Here is a 22,908-nt window from a genome sequence, read left to right as displayed (position 1 = left end):
GGAATCCATACATGCAGATTACACTTAAACATACCTTGTCAGTGTAGGTCTTCCTTCTCCCCTTAGCATCTGGATGCACATATTGATTGTGAAGGTCCATGTAAGGCAATATTTTTGACATTTTCCCCAAAAAATCTAAACCATCTTTGATGGTTACTACTCCTTCCCATGCCTGCATTTGAAAATGACAAAAACTGCCAGATGTATTGTTGCAGCTGAACTTTGCTTGTGCAAGACCAGACAATGAGAAAGAAAGTGGGTATAAATTACGCTTGTGTTTCTTTGGTCCTAGGATGAGCTGCCAACAGCTCAGAGGCAGTACCGGCAGATACAAGTCTCTGAGAGGTTGTGGCAGGCAAGCTACGAGACTCCATATGGTGTGAGAATCCATACTATCTAGAGGTATTGCAGGGCTTTTGATATAAACAGTTGCACCTGCTTTCCAGCTATGTCGCATGGCCAGAACAGTGGAGATGAGATGAACTGACTCCAGGATCTAACACAAAACTCTGTTCATCGTTACCAAACATTTAACATAATGGGGAAAATTTATCCTACTTGTCTGAAGTAAGTGGAGTATAACAAGGAACTAATGCTACTAAGCAAAAATAGAAATTTATTTTAAAAATACCTATTATTCCATGATATGGTCTCTGCTTAGCACCATTCAGAGGTAGTGCACATATTAAGAAAATGTAAACAAGACAATTTGAACATTGCTTTGCAGAGTCAGGTCCATTCCCTGAAAAAAAAAATCAGTGTGTAGCTGTGCACTTAACTGGCATGTCCAGTTACTGAGACTGAACTACATGCATTTGGACAGAATTTCTTGATGGTTGGTTGTAGGGGCTTTTTAATTGTCTTTTGACATTCAGACCTAATCTCTAATCAGATTTATATTTGGCCTCAACCTTCCACAACTGACAACTGAAAAGACCCATCCCAAAATATTAATCTTTAATTGATGCATTGTTCATTCTTGCAGGGTTTTCTTTAAAGGGATTATCCTGGGAATGCCACCAATAACATTAAATGATACTTATTTGTGTTACATCTGGTTTAGCCCTTTATATATTTATTATACCTGAAAATTTATTTTCTTAGAGACCTTGTAACAGCATTTCTGCATTATCAGTTCATTTTGTTTGCCTCTTTCCTGGATATATTAGCCAGGAAAAGGAATTCCCAGTCTGTAACAGACAGATTAATTCACACGTTTTTACTTTGTCCACATAGACAAATGCAATTTCTGGATCACTGAGGCATACAGATTATGAACAAGACACTCCAAAAACTAACTATCCAGATGGGGATATACTTACAAAAATCTTTTATGTCAAAGTCAGGATTTCACAACATAACACGCTAATGCAAAATCCAGTAGCACCTGAAAGATTAAGGTAGCTGCTGCTATCACTTGCACATACAGCAATTGTATTTCAAAATAAAAAGTGTATTTTTGATTTTTCTTTTGGATTTTTTTTGTTGGGTATTTCTGTTAGTTTTTTGGGTAATTCTTTTTTTTTTTTTACAAGACTGTAGTTGCCATATAACAAGTTATACGTGATGTGACTGCTCTCCCCTCCTGTGCAAGTTCACAATCATGTTTTCAGGCTATAGTACTCAACGCTGTTTTCTGGTATACATATTCCCATAGTTTCATCAAAGATAGATACAATGCATAATACCTGTCTCTGGGAAAAGTAATGCTTCAAACAGGCAAAGTTTTATCTTAAAACAGAAGTGGAGAGGCTACAGTAGGTATAACCACCTAAGTATGAACTTTAGGTCGCAATTTCTAAACACTCACTACTGTAAATAAACATTAAAAATACTCTTTGCAATAGGGTTTTATTTATATGTGCACGTATGTCCACCTTATCCCATATTTATGTTTGACAACTATTTGGGAATTCAAAGGTGCAGCCCTCAGTATTTGTATTATTTAAAAAAAGGAAAGGAAGCATATCTACTGAGAAAAGAAATTCTCAAATATCAATTTCCATTTTTAAATTTAATTTAAATAGGAAAATATTAAAAATGTGCACATCTAAATTTTTCCATGTTCTGTATATACATATTTGTGTACATATACATAGAAATACTTGCACTTCTACAGATGTTATGCCAACTAACTGTTGCTGACATCACATCGAGGACACATCTGGTTTATAGCAGTGCAAGTGACAAGAGAATCAGGCCAAAACATCCCCAGGTAATTTAAAACCTGGTTGTATCTGCTCATCTGGACCTGATGAAGATATACGCGCCACCGTCTAAAATCCACTGAATGAAAAACATGTAGCTCACCACAAAGTTTTCAACCAGTAGCACGCTGAACCAAGCTCCCCCCACCCTTTTAATAAATAAAATAGTTGAGAAAATACCCTAAAAATATGGAGGAAACTTTAACATTGTGTACATTACATACAATATAATACATGATGGTTTAATATTTGACCTAAACCATTTTCCTGACTAGTCATAGGACACCTGATAAATTAATGCTAAAGAAAAAACCCAGTATTTTAGAAATAAAGCATGTATTTCTGATATGAATGAGAACCTGTGTGTATTATATGGTATATACACACAGTACACACATAAAAACAAACTTATATTTTCCAGTTTTGACTAGCAGTCTCTAAGTGGAGAAAATTGTATTATACAAATTTAATAAGCAGCTAGATTTCATGTTTAACATTCAAATTAATTTGGGGAGCAAAGGTCAGTGCATCTTTTGACTTTGAAGTCTGACACTCATTCATATGTTTTAAAAAGTCCTCTTCAACATTACAAGCAATTTATAGCAAAAATGTACTTTGATGCAAGATACATGACACTTGGCTTAGCTTTCAGAGTTTTTTTTTAAATAAATCTGTTATATAAAGAAATGCATGTTTGTCAAAAGTCTGTTAAAATTACATCAAAACAACTTTAAAACCTACTCACTGAGGCTAATTGAATTCGTTTTCTTGTTTTTAAACATTTAGTTAACAGTTCAGAATATTGCCTGGTGTAGTTGGCTGGACAAGTTCAGTGTACGAGTAATCTCTTGCAATAGCTCTATTCCCTTAATGCAATCTGTAATAAACAATGCTCCCCATAAGCCACTATTCATAAAACCTGAAATTCATGTGACATTCTGAAAAAGTCTCCTGCAGAACAGGTTAACAGTTAATTGAACATAGATAGTCAATATATGTATCATGGCCAGAAAACAAACAACTGGCTATTTTTGTTATCTGTGCATGTCAAATTTTACATTTAAAATTCTCAGGGGTTTTTTGCCCCCTTTTTTTTTTTTCCTGAGGGACTCACCTGCCATCATTGATTGGCTTCAAAATATAGGTAAGTGGAAGATAGTATCTCACTGTAATTACATGGAATTCATATGAAAAAGTAAACCTTACATTGGACAATAGTGTAGAACACCAGAGTAAGCTCCATAAAGAAATACGGTATCTTCCAGTGTGTGTATATATATATAAACAAAAAAACCCCAACCAACCAACTAACTGAAAAACCCCAAAAGGAAGAACTTTATACAAGCAGTTATAGTAACTTTGTTTCAATTAAAGATGCAACTCTCTCTCACTCCTGGCAAGAATAAATTGATAACAGCACTGCTGCTCCACAGTGGAAAGTATCTTGAGAAATTATTAAGAACAACAAAATACAGTTCTTGCACAAAACACAGCAATTAAATATCTTAAATAAATAAAACAGCAGATAAACTATATTGTGTCTATCACAAAAAGGGGATGTGACCTGGGACACTGCTAATTCTTCTGTCACTGATAATTAGAAAAGGATTGCATTCAGTTACTGTTAATATCTTTCAAGTTATCTATGGCCAATAATGTACAAGGAGGTAATTTGTAATTCAAGTTTGTTGTTTTTTCTTCAACTAGCTACAAGCTGAGTTCTAAATTTTACATTGAAATATGACTCAAATTTAAAACAAGCCCTCTCAGAGGAGCAGTTTCTAATTTTGTGCAACTTTGATGCAGAGCCCAACACAGTCCTATGAAGAGAGACAGTGCATCTTTAAGCTGATTGACACTGAAATCCCATTTTCTTCAGCTGCATTCTATTAGCTTGGCCAAATTATCTCGTAACTCTGTTAGTTCAAATATTTTTCCATCAAGAATTTCTAAAAATGTCTTCAAGTTATTGCGAAAAGCTTCTTGCTCATTCTGACTTTTCTCCAGACGTTGTTCTAGATCAGACAGATGGTCTTCCAGGTCTTTGTTTCGAATTTCTACTTCCTTCAGAGAAAATACATAACATGTTAATGTGTTGTCTGCAAACAGAAAGCAGTTTAACCTCTTGCTGGTATTCGTGTGCTATTTTTGTCAACTGGTTTTTGAAACAATTTGTGATTGTGACCCTTTACATTTTCCACTAAGCCAAAACCAGAACCAAAATTGTTATTAGGATTGCATATATACTATCATTTCCTCCATTTTTTTCAGTAATTCATCTGAAGGACAGAAACTTTTGGACAGGGATAAAATTTAGTCAGTGAACAACAGATGTGATGTTCTGGTAAGTTATCGCTTCTATCATTCAGAAATATGCAACCTACTGAAAACAGCTTCTCAAAGGTTTACTTAAGTTCAAGTATTCCCTTATTTAGACAACACGAATTGCTCAAGTACACAGCCCCCATTAAATATAGAAGCTCATCCAGAATACTGCTTTATTGATGGAGGAGTACTACCTTACGCCTGTCCTACATTATAGGCCTTTTCACCCTGAAAATTAAGACAGAAGCATAAACTAGCAAGACTGATGTCAAGGTGAAATCGATTGTAACAAATTTAAACCAGCAAGTGCAAGCTGAATGTCTTGTCTAGTTGTACTGTGCCCCCGAGCTCCCACCTGCAAGCTCTGCAGTAGTGCAGCCGTGGGAGCAGGGAAAGTGCGTGAGCCACCAGTGCTGTTACAGACAAGCTGTTCCCATACAGCGATTCGAAAGATGAAGCAGCAGCACATTACACATAGCTGAGGGGATCTGACCCTGAGCAAGTTCAACTCTCATTCATGGGTAAGAGATGCTCCCTTGTGCCAGCCAGCGGGAGGGGAGCGCTGCCTGTTGGGACCCCTCACAGCTCTGGCTTGTGCGTGAGGGAGGGAGGTCACAGCTGCTCTGCTTTGTGCAAACTGGATGCCCTCTCTTTTTTCAAATTACTAATGTAGCAGTCATGTGGGTCTGGAATAGCATATTGTTATTTGTCTCATTTGTTGCTGAATTTCATAATTTCAGTTATGAAAAACACTCTCAAAGGTAGCACAGGGACAGTGTATTTAGTACACCATACACCCTGCGTAGCCATTCTCTGGAAAAGTGCATAGTGTATTCATATTTACATACATTAACATTTTTAAACACCACTTACCTTTACAGTGGTTTTGTGTCACAAAGCTTTAACGGGCCTGCTCTGAGTTTTTACAACTAGTTTCACACAGCCATGGGGTGGGCGATTTGGCAGCAGTCATTCCTCCCAGCATGAGCTTGCTTTCTGTCCTCCCACTTTCCCACTGTTTTTGTTACGATTCTTCTGTCTCCCTCAAAGCTAACAAATACATTAATGTTTACATTGGAGAGATCTCAGCTAACCATAAGTAACAACCTGAGCCATACAGAATATGTATTTGGGTAGTCAAGAGTAACAGGTATAAAATGGCAGCTTTGTGTCAAAGTCCGTGGCCTTTACATCTGTGAGGGGTGAGATGGCAGCATCGATTGTCTGCTGCACCTCTGGCCAGAGGAGGAGATGATGTGGCCAGAACTCAGTGTCAGCTCCCAGCTTCTGCAGGAGGGGAAGAACTCTGGGACCCCCAGCAGTGGTGAAGGTGGAGAAGGCAGAGCCTTGGGGATAAGATCTCCTCATCGCTGTGGTTGCTTGTGCATCCAAGGATTACATCCAAGCTGAACTGGAATACCTCCCTTACTTCTTGTTTGTAAATGAGCAAGTTACAGAGTTTTGGCCACTGGTCTCGAACAGCACAGCTGAGAGCAGGAATTACCCCTTGCTGCCAGGACCAAGAGCAGAATTAGTTTAATCTGTTTAACATTGAATAATATAGTCGCCAAAGCATTAAAAGAAGCTAACTGAAAAGAGTATTTGTAGAAATAATATAAACTAAAATACATAAATGCTTATATAAGGATTAACTACCCCACCGTTGCTATAAATGAACAAGCTAACTGATTATAACCCAGTCCATACACTCTGTAGACTCTCCTTCGTTGACTCTACTCCTGCCCTCCAAACAGTACTGACAAGTACTACCCAGTGTAATGACTGCATGGGTTCAAGACCCTCTGAGGCCAAGTGACTGCAGTACAGGAAGAAAAGGGAAATTCAGGGTCCTCTCAGCTTTGCAGGAATGATACAGTTCTTCCTTTAGCTCACACAAAACCAGTTGCTGTTTTTCCATGTTTGCTCATGCTTCCTGCTTCTCCTGTCACTGCTCCTCTTCTACGCACCAAATGCATGTGTTCTAGGAAGTCTCCTTGCCACTGCTCTTACCCCAGAGATAATTAATTTTTGTAAGTAGGCAAGTCAATGATGAAAGGGATCACTTTGGAACAAATCCATGGATATGTATGTGGTTTTATTTCATGACATCTGGGCGTGAAGAGCAGCCTATTGGCTTGTATCTAGCACTGAACATCATCTTTCAGGCCCTCCTCAGATGCTCTTAAACCGAGGAATTGTTTTGCTGTGAGCTGTTAGGTGGGAGCACCCAGGTAAAACCAAAAGCTTTATGTTAGATGTAGGAACTTCTAGACATATTCAGCATAAGGTGTTTCCCTTTAACTCTCCGTTGCTAGTCCTTGCCCTCTATCTCTTCAAACCAAAAGCATTCCCTTCTTTTGTTAAAACTTCCAACTTGTATACTGTATTTATAGTCCATTCTTGATATCTCTTTCCTAATCCATATACATTTAGCTTCCCCAAACACTTCCTCAGATATACTTTCTCCCATACTTCCTTCTGTTTTATTTTCCCTAACCTGTGTTAAACATATTTAATGACTTATGGGAAGCTGTTGCTTTTAATTTCTGGAAAACAGTTCTTCACAAATTTTACATTTGATCCTTATGCATATTTACCCTAGATTAGCATAACTGATTTTTGCAATAGTATTGTATTACAAGTCCATGTCCAGCTCGTGCAGTTTCCTATTACTAGTCAGTGTACCTCAAAACTGTTGCTTCTGGATGTGAAGAAATGGAGAGGTGTCCATGTGATATAATATATTCCCCTAGTTGTGTCATTTAACTTTATTTGCAATTAATCTCATCTAACAATAAACTAACTCTTCTGATACATTCGGGCCCTTTACAAGGTTTATTTTACATTGTTTTTTCAAGCTTATGGTTTTCAAACCATATACAACAGCTATTTAGGAATTAGCCACAATAATAAAGATACTCTGACTTACTGCGAGAGTCACAGTGATCATGACTCATTGATAGAAGGAGGCGGAGGGAGGAAGGAAGGAGGAAGGAAGGGGCAAGACTCTTGGGTTGAGACAAAGGCAGTTTAACAGGACGGAGGAGGAGGAGGAGGAGGAGGAGGAGGAGGAGGAGGAGGAGGAGGAGGAGGAGGAGGAGGAGGAGGAGGAGGAGGAGGAGGAGGAGGAGGAGGAGGAGGAGGAGGAGGAGGAGGAGGAGGAGGAGGAGAAGAAGGAGAAGGAGGAGAAGGAGGAGAAGAAGGAGAAGAAGGAGAAGAAGGAGAAGAAGGAGAAGAAGGAGAAGAAGGAGAAGAAGGAGAAGAAGGAGAAGAAGGAGGGCCGGACCTGGGACGCCCCAGCCCGCTTTTAAGCAGCAACTTCCTGCCCCCTCCCCCGGCAGCTCAGGGTGGGCGTGGATCACATGGCATGGAATACCAGGAAAAGTTAACCCTATCCCCACTGGAACCAGGACACCTATCAAAACTCTGAAATCTGAATTCAGAATTTAAACCCAACTAAGCTTTCACGGAATCACGTAATTTCAGAGTTGGAAGGGACCTCTAGAGATCATCTAGTCCAACTCCCCTGCTAAAGCAGGATTGCCTAGAGCACATTACTCAGGACTGTATCCAGGTGGGTCTTGAAAGTCTCCAGAGAAGGGGACTCCACAACCTCCCTGGGCAGCCCGTTCCAGTGCTCTGTCACCCTCACCATAAAGAAGTTTTTTCTCATATTTGATTGGAATTTCCTATGTTCCAGCTTGTGCCTGTTACCCCTGTTACTGGGAACCATTGAAAAGAGTCTGGCTCCATCCTCCTTAGACCCACCCTTTAGATACTTGTAAACATTAATAAGGTCTCCTCTCAGCCTTCTCTTCTCCAGGCTAAAGAGTCCCAGCTCTCTCAGCCTTTCCTCATAAGGGAGATGCTCCAATCCCTCAATCATCTTAGTTGCCCTTCGCTGGACTCTCTCCAGTAGTTCCCTGTCTCTCTTGAACTGGGGAATCCAGAACAGGACGCAATATTCCAGTTGTGGCCTCACCAGTGCAGAGTAGAGGGGGAGAATGACCTCCTTCGACCTACTGGCCACACTCTTCCCTATGCAGCCCAGGATTCCATTGGCCTTTTTGGCGACAAGGGCACATTGCTGGCTCATGGATAATTTACTGTCTACCAAGACCCTCAGATCCTTTTCTTCAGAGCTGCTTCCCAGCAGGTCCACCCCTAACCTATACCGGTGCCTGACATTCTTCCTCCCCAGGTGCAGGACCCTACACTTGTCCTTGTTGAACCTCATTAGGTTCTTCTCTGCCCAGCTCTCCAGCCTGTCCAGGTCACGCTGGATGGCAGCACGGCCCTCTGGGGTGTCAGCCACCCCTCCCAGTTTGGTATCATCAGCGAACTTGCTGAGGATACACTCTGTCCCCTCGTCCAGGTCGTTGATGAATATGTTAAACAATACTGGTCCAAGTATTGACCCCTGGGGGACACCACTGGTTACAGGCCTCCAACTCGACCCTGCTCCATTAATCACAACCCTCTGAGTCCTGTCACACAGCCAGCTCTCAATCCACCTCACTGTCCCCTCGTCTAGTCCACACTTCCTCAGCTTCCTAAGGAGGATGTTATGAGAGACAGTGTCAAAAGCCTTGCTGAAGTCAAGGTAGATGACATCTGCTGCTCTGCCCTCATCCAGCCAACCAGTTATAACATCATAGAAGGCTATGAGATTGGTCAAGCATGATTTACCCTTGGTAAATCCATGTTGACCACTTCCAATAACTTCCTGCTCCTGAATGTGCTTGGATACGACATCCAGAACGAGTCGCTTCATTACCTTCCCAGGGACAGAGGTGAGACTAACCGGCCTGTAGTTCCCTGGGTCCTCCTTCTTGCCCTTTTTGAAGACTGGAGTGATATCGGCCTTCCTCCAGTCCTCAGGCACCTCTCCTGTTCTCCGTGACCTTTCAAAGACGATGGAGAGTGGTCTAGCAATAACATCTGCCAGCTCTCTCAGCACTCGCGGGTGCATCTCGTCAGGGCCCATGGACTTATGGATGTCCAGTTTGGCCAAGTGGTCTCTAACCTTTGGGTCAGCCTCATTCAGAATAGAGGTTTCACAAGGGAGGTGCGTCTGTGCTGGCTGGTCAGCCCAGCGACAGAAGGACAGGAGCTCAGATGTAGCAAGTGAGGGTATACTGAGGGCATACTGCTTTCAGTAGGCTGAGGTATCTGGCTTTATGCGCAATAAAGAAACAACCCAGAAAAAACAGTAAAAACACAATGATTCTAATTCCAAGAAAATGTCAGTGTGTTTTTTGAAGTCTATACTACACAAGAACACTTAAACCTTTACTTTCTCAAAGCACATTTAAAAGCTGAAACTCATCCCAATATGATGATACATAGCCTGACAGTTCAGTGGAACACGAGACCTATAGGAAGACACTGCAGTGAAAATGAGACCAGAATTGCCTAGAACATGTATCAATGAAGCACATCTGCTAGCCTGAGCTTATTCTGTTGACTTGTAAATGAAATTTGGGTCTGTTCACTCAGGAAAAAATAATGAATTACAGCAGGTGGAAATTTTGGTACAAATTCCCAAGGAGCATCCCGACCCACCACTTCACAACGCAATGTAACTTACATATTTATCTGGCACCTTCAGTGAATATAGCACAAGTTGCTGATGCGAACTGCTCACTTGATGATCATTTTTCCCTTCTGTCTAAATTAAGATGATGCACTGTAGCTCACCTGTAACTTCTGGGTCAGAGAATCCCTCTGTGCCTGGAGCTCTTTGGAACTGTCGATTTCTTGTTTCAGTCTTTCTATTTCCTAAGGGAGAAGAAACAACCTCACTAGCAACACATTACCTGGCTTGGCCTCAGTGCAGGTAAGCTGGCTGCTGCTGCTTCTCCTGAGCAAGCCATTGCAATGATATCAAAACTGGCAGTTAGCTACTGCCCATTGCAGCACATGAAGTTTAAGCTCTGCTTCAAATATTCCTGATTCACAGTCCCAAAACAGCAATTCTGTTGTGGATAAACAACACAGACAAGCATTTTATTTGCTATAAAAGTCCAAGTCTTTCTCTCCCACACAAAAAATCTGAAGTAATGTTTTCCTAGAAAATAAAGAGTCCTTGTAATTAGAGAAACAATTTTATACTTTAAATTCTATTATAATCTATCCTCCATTGTTTCAAGTGAAAACCCCAATTTTCATCTGTGAGCTGCTTATTATGTCACTAGCATCAGGGTTGAGCATCAAAAAATTGCCTGCTTTGACCATTGATTTCTGTAAGATCAGAATCAGAATCTAAAAGAATGTGTCTTTAATTTAGCAAGAAGAAAGTAATAAGGTATAAAAATAACAAATATAGATAAAATAATTAATGGAAGAGAAACCTTTTCTTACCTTACTTTCAGGACACAAGAATAGAAACAGTTAACGAAACTAAAAGGTATCAGTCTTAAAACTAATAAATATTTTTCCTCAGAAGGGCATAGTCACCTCCCAGAACTCCTTTCAGAAAGATCTCTTTGCATCCAACAGCTCAGCGTAATTCAAAAGCGCATGGGCACCAAAATGGGAAACATTACGAACCTGAGGCTAATCTCTTAAGTATGAGGGAGTTTGGAAAAGGCTTTGTTCCATTTTGGGAGGATATTCTATAACTACTGTGTGTCTCGTGTCCTCCTCAGAAACACCTAACAACAGCCCCACTGGAGGCAAAATCCTGCAAGATACACTGTCCCTCTGAACATGCACACCAGTGCCCGCTGTGTCTGTCATGGAAGGCTCAAGGGATCTGGTCTTACAAGGGGCAAACAATACTTCATATGTGGCTCATTCCACCTCCTTTTTCCCATCCATAAAGGGGTGATTCTTGATCATTCTGTGACACAAATCTGCTTTCCTCTAGGACCCATGCCAGCACAGGTGTTATTCCAATTCCTTGTATTTTCCTGCTGCTGGTCCGCCCAAGGCAGATGGCACAATAAATATCATCAAGTTACAGGCTGGGGGTTTGGCATGCGTTTAAGGAAAAGGATCTTAGGGATCATAAAAGTCAACTATATTAACATAGCCTGAAAAACAGATTGGCCTGAATAAGACATTGATCTATTACTTGCTCCAAATCCTACTCTCCAGAAAAAGGAAAGCATGCTTACGACTGCTTCCCTTCTTAGTGAATTTGGACTGCATCAGTGTGATGAGTGCTCTGTCGAAACTACATATGCCTCAATGCAGACTTACTTTTGCAGAGAGATACTCGGTAAAAGCAAATAGGAAAAAATGATACATTTTTTTGTTGTTCAGATACCCATCTCTATATTGGACTGATGTAATTATATACACGGAAAAATATTAATCATTTCAAAGAAGCTGAAAAATGGATTTTATATTCTAACAGCTATAGGAAATAATACAGTATTTACCAGCCATCACAAGTTTAATATTGAAAGCCTTTAGAAATGATGTAACAGAAAAGCCAAAAATAATGTTAGCAAATACCTCTTCTTTTTTCTTCAACATAGACTCTAACTCCTGTATTGTCTGGTTTAATTCTGTTTTATGTGTGTGGACTGCATTGGCTTGACTGCTCACACACTCTAGCTCAGTCACCTGTTGAAATAAGTAGAAGCAACACATACAGAATTAATTGCAAAAAATTCAAGGTATTATAACTTCTTTGCGTAAACAGCTGCATTTGAAATATACCCTTAGTTCTGGGTGACTTATGTTGATTAAAATGGTGAAGGTGTTCTTATGAAGTTAGCATAAAATTCCTTTAAAAATTGTTTTGCATAAAATTAATTTTTTTCTAAAAAAGAAAAAAAATGTTCTTAGTCTCTCCTCCTTTATTTTGCATTTATCATACAGGTAAGGATTGCACTTAGGGAAAAAAATTCTGAAAGGCCTTTTTAGTGACTATTTAATGAGCTAACTGTTCTAGCATATGGTGATTATTATACTTAACTGCATACTTCAGTGGGAAATACATCAGCTGAAATAAGATAGCAAGGCAGCTTTTTCTAGAACTTCTCAGTAGAGGCCATTTGAGAGTTTTCTGGAAATATTGATCTTGGGTCAACAGCCTATAAATAGAGGAGGATGCCAGGCAGAAGTTTTCATTGTAGAGACAGCTAGTGCACGCTTGGCTGCTGGGAAGACTGGAGGAGTGAAGCTTAGGGCCAACAAAGAGTTACAGGCTTGATGTGAGCTCAGTGACAGTGACTGCTCAAAGCTTCAGAAGGCTGAAGAATGTCTCAAAGAAAACAAACCAAATCAAAGTACAAAGAAACCAAGAGAGGAGATTGCACCAAATCTCAACACAGACAACTGCTTCATGAGTGAAGACTTTGGTTAGACAGAATGAAAAGAAATGGGAGTGACAGAAATATTTTGAGTGGTAATCTTCCCCAAGCAATTATTGATGGAATGAATCTGAGCTATGTTTGCTGCAGGCTGATTCATTTTTTCAAACCACTTTCTTGAGATAAAAATGTACACTTCTGAGCTCAAACAACAATAGTTTTTATTCAGCATCTTAAATTCAATGCCAAGCAGATCATGAAATTCCTTCTAAACTTCATACAGAAATTACTTCAACTGCTACAGAAATGCAAAAAAAAAGAGACAGATTAAAACATATTTTCAGTCTAGCTGTAGCCTATTTCATAGATATACCTGACACTATTAACTTCTTGTTTCCTAAATATATTTTTATCCCGTATATTTATTGCGGAATGCAATATCCAAGGTCTACTATCCCGGTCTACAGTGCGGAACAGGCAGAGTGCTCACATGCGAGACTGAATTTATGTATTAATTATGTATTTTTTAGCTGATTGAGTTACATCCCTAAATGGATCATAACTGTGACTGTGATATTATTCCATCAATAATTCAAGATGAACCTCCTACAAAAAAGAAAAGAGCCCTTTGCTTTCCACAATGACAAGAAAAATGATGTTGCATGGCTCAGCACAACTGGGAATAACTGTATAAAGTTTCACATAGAAACACAGAATCATAGAATGGTTTAGGTTAGAAGGGACCTTAAAGATCATCTAGTTCCAAGCCCCCTGCCATGGGCAGGGACACCTCCCACTAGACCAGGCTGCTCAAATCCCCATCCAGCCTGGTCTTGAACACTTCCAGGGATAATTTATGGTGGACAGTAAGATGCAAGACAGCATGCAAACAAGCCGATCATAAAAATAATTCTAGCATGTCTTTCAAGAATAAAAACTCTGGAAAGTTTTTTGGTGCTAAGAAATGTGAAAATGCAGAAAACATAGTATTATTCATATACATCATTTGTGATAGAAAATTAATTATTGTAGTTTTCCAAGATTTACCCATAGATAAAATGATAACCTGGGGGCAGGGGGAGTTTTGTGCATTACCAACATTATAGTACTTTTTTCAACTGAGAAAACAATTAAAGATTTTGCTGAAAAGGACACATTTTTATCTGTGGGCACTGATGCCTCAAGCCATGGAAATATCAAAATGTTTTCTACAGTTGTTCATTCCTACAGAGATGAAAGAGGAATAATCCATCATCTGCTTCTGCTTGATTTTTGTGAAGAAAGTAATGAAACTGCAGTAGGAATATTTGGAAATATAAGTGTACCAAAATTGATGCTTTGAGCTTCAGACATGCATTATTATTTGCAACTGCTAATGCTAAGACTAACTTCAGGCAACATCCCTTTCTCTGCAATCTAATTAGAATATATTTTTCCAGCTATCTGTCCAGCTCATGAAATACATGCAATAGCAAACAAGGTACAGATATGTCATCCTTTAATCCTGAGGATTTAACTCCAGTAATTTCCTCATTCTCCAATGGAGTTTTGGTATTATAGGATACATTTTATTCTACAAATTTTGACTACATAAAAATGCTGTGGCATGTCTGTGTATGTTTTTTATAACTTGCAGATAAAAGGATCTTAAATCATTGCTTATTTTTTTAGAAAGATGGTGAAGATGGGGATGAGGGACCCTTCAGTGAAAACATTTTTTTCCTTTCCCAGAGTGACAACAGTTTGGTTGGTTGTTTTTATTTCTTTTCCAAATTATAATCTTGTATATGACACTTTTGTATCACCCCACATTCAGTGAAAGTGAATTCCCATAAAAAAACCCTAATGAAATAGTCTTGGGTTCTAAATGCAAATCTGCTCTAAAAACAAATCAAGGCAAACAGAAAAAGACAGAAAGGATTGCCTTCAGTTCACCATCCATAAAAAAAAGCCAAATTCACATTTTGATTTCAGAAAACAAAACCACCATAACCAGGTTCACCTGTTCTGTCTGAAAAGGGAAGGTCTTTTTAGTAAACTGCAAGTATTATCTAATGGTTGAATCTTGATAAAGTCTAGATGTGGATTATTTATATTAGGAATCATGCATAGAAAGGGAGCTGAGAGTACATTCTGGATTTCAGAAATCCTGTCCTAGGAAATGCTCTGATACTCTAATGTCAAGACTAACAACATATTCCATTTAAAAATTAATATGAAACTTATGATAGCTGAAATGGATATTGGAGGAGCAAAAATGTACATCTGACATAAAAATACATATCCCCTGAAATAAAATGCTCATATTTTTTCTTTGGTCTCCCCTAATTCCATGCAAAGAAGGTGGTCAGCCTCCGCAATGGTTTCTCTTCTCAAGGATTTTTAAAATACTACTCTGGATTTCTTTTTATTAGAAACTAGTTCCACTGTAAGAAGGATAACGGACCTCATGCAGGTAATTACAGCCTGCTCTAAAACATAAACTCTTTTTTAAGGCAAGATTGTAATTTCAAAAATAAAACCCGAAGTCACTATATTCACACGTCTTCTAAAAACTTGACTATCACAGTTAGAACAATTAGCCTTTCCAGATCTTACTGTGTTGTAGAATAGTGATAGGATGAGAGGAAAAGGCCTCAAGTAGTGCCAGGGGAGGTTTAGACTGGATATTAGGAAAAATTTTTTTACCAAAAGGGTTATCAAGCATTGGAAAAGTCTGCCCAGGGAAGTTGTTGAGTCACCATCCCTGGAGGTATTTAAAAGCCATGTAGATATGGCACTTAGGGACATGGTTTAGTGGTGGACTTGACAGTGTTAGATTTATAGTTGTACTCAATGATCTTAAGGGTCTTTTTCAACCTAAATGATTCTATGATTCTATAAGATGTCCTCATACTTATTTAATTTATTGAATGAAAGAACCGGAACATAATAAGCTAATTTTAACTTATTTCCTAGGAAATCCTGGTAAAATAACAGTCTAGAATTCAAAAGTTTACCTCTCTGTTCTTTCAGGAAAACCCTAGAGCTTTATCACTTGCCTTCATCTCTTGTTACCTCAGGTTTCTTTTCCTGCAGATGAATGATCTTCAAGGACTGCAGCTCTTTTATCATGCACTGGTGTTATTACTCTGTGTTATTGCTCAGTGTCATGGGATGATTTACTTTAGCAGTTAGCATGCAAGAAAAAAATTTATAATTTTCATTTTTTACATGACAAAGATGAATCTCTGAGTTACTTTCCATAATGCGTATCACCATACAATCCTTTTCTTTCTATGATATCAGGATTAATGTTAGTACCAATGCTATTCTATTTGTCTGAAGTAGCTCACTTCAGGGTTTTTCTTTCTGTTACTGAGCTGTTCTAAATTCATGAACCCCTTTGACTTTGAAAAGCTATGCAAGGTGTATTGGAGTGCTCCCCAACCCTGTTTAAGGGAAATCCTTGTTGTTAAACTGCTTCTGAGCAGATTAGAGGAGAGAAGGTTGAGAGCTCAAGTTAAACTCTTGATGGGGCATCACATCTTCCCATAATTATTATCTTTGTATTTTAGAGGGAAAAATCCATACACTCATTTAGTAAACTTTTGAAAAATATAATGTCTGACAAAATATCAAAGTACAGTATTTCTGACTTAAGCTCACAATATAGCAGAAGAGACCACAAAACTTTAATTTATTGAGAACTTTGCACTCATCCACACTGAATGTGTACTCTGTTTATTCTCAGCTCTAGGCATTATTAATGCAGAGAACAAATGGGAGAAGGAAGATAAAGGCCTCAGAGAAAGCAAATAAATGTAGGATAATATGAAAAACCGAAGTGATAGATGAGGAAATCTCATACTTAATCAGAAATGACAAATAATAAATGAAATTAATTTTTAAAAATGCAATCAAAATCAGAGAGGGGCATTTTAGCTTTGTTTAGGTATTTTCAAATGTGTAAACAATGTGATTGTTATGGTTTGAGAAACCCATAACAATTATTCTATCACCCGATGACCCCTCCCCACCTGGGAAGGGGAATCGGGGAAAACAAAGAAACACGAGGGTTGAAATGTAAACAGATTTAATAGAATAAGACTAAATAATTAACATTAATAATACTAAATAATCAGTATTGATCCCAATATTAATATAAAATAGACAAGGATTATACTCAGCCAATTATATCAGCAGGAAGCTGTGCACTCCCAGCAGTGGACAACAAATGTCGGACACTGTGAGCACAACAGCTTCAGGAGGAAGGGAAGGCCTCAGGGGCCCAGCACCGGGACAAGAAGTTCTCTGGACCGCTGCCATCAAGGGAGAAAGTGAGACTATGCAGCAAACTTTCTAATTGATATTGAATGTGATGTTCATGGTATGAAATAATCCTGTTGGCCAGGTTGAGTCAAGTGCCCAGGCCTCGCTCCTCCTCATCCCTGCACCTGGCAAGGCTTGAAAACACAGAGACCTTGAATCCCACATGACAAAGTTCAAACTATGGGAAAAGGTACCATAAGAATTCAACTAATATGACAGTATTAGCAATAAAAAATATTTTTTTATATAAAGAGGAAACTATTTATGTAAATAAGGCTATTTGTAAGGCCATTTATATAAAGAGGAAGCTAAAGATGAAAATAATAATGCAAAGTTTACTAATCGATATGCATTACTTCCCCACATTTGCCACACTTGAGAGAGGGTGAGTCTGCTGTAGCTTGCAAACAGATGACTCAGGCACCAAAACTTGTATATAAACCTAAAGCACGTAAGGAGTGAATACCACAATTACATTATATATAAGCCACATAATGTATTATTAATTTGAACTAAATATAGCACCTAGTGTTGGCAGTGCCATTCTTCGTTTTGGAGGCTGGTCTATTTTATAAAAGACTATGATCTTGTAAGTGGGCATATCCCTCCAATGCGTACATATCTACATACATTCTTCTTTTCCAGTGGGCGAGATGCTATGACAGCCAACTTTTCCATATAAAACAACTACATTACAATTGAACATGCAAATTGATTTACAAACTTCTGTTTGAAATAAAACTTGAAACTTTGAAATAAATTTTTCTAGGAGCATTTCTATTCAACTTTTTTCAACAAAAGTTCTTTTGTATCAAAACCAATTTTTCTTCTGAACTGGCAATAGATGCGAGTTGCAGCATGACAAATTCCAATTAGATATTAGGAAAAATAATTTGACAAGAAGAGTGGTCAAACATTGGAACAGGTTGCCCAGAGAGGCTGTGGGATTTCCATTTTTTGAGACTTGACTTGCAGCCCTGAGTAACCTGATCCAACCCTGGAGTTGGTTCTAACTTCAAAGCTGTCCCTGATTTCAATGGGGAATTGGACCAGATAACCTCCAAAATTCCTCTCCATGCTAAATTAATTGGTGATTCTGTGAACTAAGGATGAGGTTCCTTTCATCTGACTAAAAGTATGTTTACAGGACTATCTAGATGATTATCCTATGGGGAAAGACAAGCACTTACAGGACCAAATTCAACTCAACACCTTAGTTTTCTTGGACTGGGACACTTATTCTTCATGCTTTTGTCTCTCCATGAATTGCAATTAAAAAAGATGACCATCTTAGACTTGATGTATAACTTCTGCATAATCTCAGGTGAGATGGACTCCAATTTGAGGAACATTTTTTTGATCAGTTGCAGCTACGTGTTTATACTGAGCTTAACAGATAAAACTAACAGAAAGATAACATGATACAGTGACTTAACACTGCTTGCTACCACATATCCCATAACCAACAGTCTCTGCATCTGCCATTTCAACAGCACATTTTCTATCTATGTAACAGAGAAGTATCTGACTTACGGGTTTTTTTTGAATGGGGCACTATTTCAATTTAAAAGATCAGTCTCCAGCATGCAGATTAGAACAGCTCTTGTATCACACTGTATGGATAACAGATTGAGATTGATTTTTTTTTACATAATCTGCATACTTTTGCCTAGAGTTAGCCAAGTCTATACTTTTCTAAAAGCAATTCCAATAGAGGGCAGTACTCTGCATGCCCAGAGAGACATAGGCACAGAGTGTTCCTATATTCTATGTGAGATATCAACAAACCCCAAGGTCACACATTACAGAAACATTTGATAAGGCATGTAAAAGGTGATCAAAAGAGCATAGTGTAGATGATCCCATGTAATAATATTTTGCATTCCCTCAGCAATACAAAATAATTGCAGGAAATTTTCTGGGTAAAGGTTATAAAAAAAATCAGCTATTAATGAATGTAGCTAGAAAGACTTGGTTACTATTTCTGTTAACTGTAGTATCAGGTATAAGCAAAGTGACATGCTAAAAATTCCTATATTTGTTAAGTGCATTTTTCAATAACAGATTTTAAATAAGATTTTACTAAGAGTGAGAGTAACATCAAGAAAAAGGGATCTTCTACCACAATTCCTTGCCCGTCTTGTCTGATTGGGTCTCCCCATGGCAAGGCAGGCAAATAATTCAGCTGCTGTATTGTCTCAGCTTTGCAACAAAAGCTGTTAATACATTTTAGTATGAAGAATGCTACCTCATCATGCCCGTGTTTTAGCAATGAGTTCTTCACTGTAAAACCTGAATCTGGTGATCAAATCCACCTGAACTTTTGCACTATAGTAATTATAATATAAGGTTATAATTTAAATAATTTTATCAACAATGACTATTATCATCTATTCACAAACCTGCAGCACAGGTTAGAAGTTCCACCCTTCCAGAGGGAAGCTTAAATGAGATGACAAAGTGAAAATCTCTCTATACAAACACACATGACAAACTTGTTTCTGACTGGAAAACTTCTGAAGCAAAGCAATTTTGTCAGCAACTGCCAATTTCTTGAAATGAAAGCACTTTGCAAAAAGCACCAGTTTTAATTACACTTCGTGCGTTTTGTCCAGCCAGCCATGGCACATGCAGTTACTGTCTAACAGAAATTGTCATTCTTCCCTATCAAATCATTTGGCTGGGATTTCAAGATCCTCATCTGCAAGTGAGTCCGGGTATGGGACAGCCCCAACAACCTGCCATTTCCCCAGGTTCCTCAAGCTCAAGGGAATTCCTGGTATTCTTCCAGACCCCCAGGTTAGATGCAGCCCTGCTGAATTTCTCCTCCTCAGATCAACATGATCCTTGTTCCTGGGACTACTAGCCTCCAGTTGGACAGATCCAGCACGGGGCTGAAAGAACCCTTCACAATTTGCAGGATTTGGCTAACTGTAATTGCCATATGTTATTTCATTTAAGGGAGTACAGCATATAAAACCAAATTGTCTGACATGTTTGCTACTTGACCTTTCCCTTCTGTCAACATATTAATGAAACCGGTCTTCATGCAAAAAAGCATACAGGGCTTTTGTTTGTTTTTATTTTCTTAACTAAGTTCATCTCCTTGATATTTTTCTAAGTTAACTGATATTAGCAAAACTAATGCAACTCCATCAAAGACATCTTCCCTCTACATATGCTAATCTTGCTTTCACTTTGTACAAAAATATGTCCTAAACTATGATGACAAATTCATATGAATAAAGATGAATAAATTATACAATATAGAGTTACATGTGAAAAGAGAAGAGAAATAAAAATATTATATACTTATTTTCATAATGCAGCCTTCAACCTTGCACACACTTTATCCCTCTCTCAAACACTGGCATTTCTGCTCCCATTGTGCTCTAATTTCTGGTTTGCCAAATGACCTCTGCAAACAAAATTTACAGTGAAGGGAACGGGACCCTGCCCCTCCTGTATGAAAGCAGAGGCAGATCTGTAATTGTGTATAATGAGCTTGATTCTCTGATCCATTATCTTTAGGTGCAAGGATGAAAGGAAGCTGTTGGTCTTTGTTATGTGTGGAAACTACAACAGGGTTCCTTTAACTTACAGATCTGATGTCAAGTTTCTATGGGCTTAAATGCAAGAGGGACTAAAGTGTAATGCTATGGAGAAGGTTCTGAAACAGATGTAATGTAGCTGGCAGCAAATGAAGAGTGAAAGCTGGCAGATATGTCCTAAGTATCACAGGTTAGATAACCCTGCAACAAAACCCTCTGTAGAAAAGGACCTGCTACAAAAGAATTTCCCAACTGAAGAACCCGGTGTTCTTTAGTCATCATTAATTTCTGTCTCAAAGATTAACCTAAAGCCCCAGCAATAAGCTTATTTTACTTCAAAATGAGCGGACGCAGTCACCAGTACTTCCACCTCAAGGATTCTGGCCATTTGCCTCAACTTACCCGCTTATGAAGACGTTCTGCTTCCTCCTGATAGGCAGCAAGCTGTTGCTTCCATTGTTTTACATTGGCAGTGGACTCCAGCAGGGCTGCTGTGAGCTTAGCATTATTACCCTTGAGCGTGGCCAGTTCTGCCTCCCAGTGCTTGCTGATTGTCGAACTGCACAGACAGAATGAGAACGGTCAGAGCCCTCAAATCTCTTCATCTTTTTTTTTCTTAATATGTCTTATATTTTTTTTCAAAACATGCAGGAAAAATAGAATTATGCAAAAATCCTGTGACTGAATGTCCAAATGAGAATTCAAGTGCTCAAGTCATAAAAACTTTACATTCAGAAAATATTCATCAACAGATTTTTTAATATAGATATATGATTATTAGAAAACAACCTCTACCCTCCCAGTTCAACAGGGTAATTTTTTAATAAAACGTTAAGGATGATGAAATCCACATCAGCTTCCCAAAAGCAACAGCATGTAATTCTAGAACATGTAAATATAATATATATTATATATATTTATATATTATATATATTTAATATATATGTATTTGTTATAGTTTGAGAAGATCCATAACAATTTATTGTCGTTTAGACCCCTCCCCACCCAGAAAGGGGAATCGGGGAAAGCAAAGAAACACGAGGGTTGAAATATAAACAGATTTAATAGAATAAGACTAAATAATTAACAATAATACTAAAGAACCAGTATTAATCCCAATACTAATATAAGATATGCAAGAATTATACTCAGCCAATTATATCAGCAGGAAGCTGTGCACTCCCAGCAGTGGACAACAAATGTCGGACACTGTGAGCACAACAGCTTCAGGAGGAAGGGAAGGCCTCAGGGTCCCAGCACCAGGACAAGAAGTTCTCTGGACCGCCGCCATCAAGGGAGAAAGTGAGACTATGCAGCAAACTTTCTAATTTATATTGAATGTGATGTTCATGGTATGAAATAATCCTGTTGGCTAGTCTGGGTCAAATGCCCAGGCCTTGTTCCTCCTCATCCCTGCACCTGGCAAGGCTCGAAAACACTGAGACCTTGAATCCCACATAGCCTAGCTGGCTATAAAGTAAATATTTTCATTAATTCAGACACTAGAGTCTTCCAAAAGTGGAGTTTTCCCCAGCATTAGAAGAGAAATTAGTCCTGTGTCGCTCAACCCAGGACAGTATTGTGGGTAAGTGCTTTTTTAATCCACTATTTTATGAAATATATTGTAAAAAAAGATTTGTCACCAACTTGATTAAAGAGAGTTAATGTAGTGCTTTGGAACTACAGCTTATTTGTCTTAATGAAAACCTTCTATGCCTGAAATATACTTTATTTATTAAATACCATATTTAATTTCTACTTACAAATTCAAAAGTCTTGAATTTCAAAACCATAATACTGTTAATGTGCCCTTCTTCATTAATATCAGCAGAGACCAAAGATCAAGTAGCACAGAGGTACTATTGCAAAGAGGAAGCTGATGTTGGGGTCTCTTGAAGTAGCCTATGGAGGAACAATCCTTGCCTACAGTTTAGTTATTCTCTGAGGAAACACAAGGCTTTATTTTTCACAGATAATTAGTCTGCCATCATCCACAGACCCTATCCTTGCACTCAATATGCAAGGGAAAAACATCTCAGACACATGAGGTGAATGCATTAGTATGTAAATAGTTCATTCATGTTTACTTGTATAATGTCAACAGCACATGAGGTACACACCTATATGGAAAATACATATAGAAAATAATTCATTTTGTCTTATTAGCTTACTATTAAAGGCATCATTGAAAATCAATGATATTTAACTCTGTATATAGGTTTATGGTGAATTACAAGTAATTAGTAT

The 22,908-nt window shown here is 38.4% G+C and overlaps 1 protein-coding gene across 6 annotated transcripts in view; it reads right to left on the bottom strand.

Annotated features, from left to right (window-relative positions):
* Positions 1-6: 6 nt before the first annotated feature.
* Positions 7-22,908, bottom strand: part of LOC141735691 (homer protein homolog 1-like) — a 126,232-nt gene continuing 103,330 nt past the window's right edge. For 5 of the 6 annotated variants that reach the window (XR_012584816.1, XM_074568778.1, XM_074568779.1 and 2 more), the window contains 4 exons: positions 21,064-21,220; positions 11,997-12,107; positions 10,233-10,313; positions 7-4,271 (listed from right to left, as the gene is read on the bottom strand). Coding sequence is in view for 4 of the 6 variants with exons in the window: in XM_074568778.1 (XP_074424879.1) it covers positions 4,083-4,271; positions 10,233-10,313; positions 11,997-12,107; positions 21,064-21,220 (538 nt within the window). In the remaining 2 variants the exon portion in view is untranslated. Of the gene's footprint in view, positions 4,272-5,405; positions 5,583-10,232; positions 10,314-11,996; positions 12,108-21,063; positions 21,221-22,908 lie in introns of all 6 variants that reach the window. The other variant, XR_012584815.1, reaches the window with a different exon arrangement.

This window comes from Larus michahellis, chromosome W, assembly GCF_964199755.1.
Source record: "Larus michahellis chromosome W, bLarMic1.1, whole genome shotgun sequence".
Lineage (NCBI taxonomy): Eukaryota > Metazoa > Chordata > Aves > Charadriiformes > Laridae > Larus > Larus michahellis.
The sequence above is the reverse complement of the archived record's forward strand: the minus strand, read 5'-3'. Positions and strand labels throughout refer to the sequence as shown.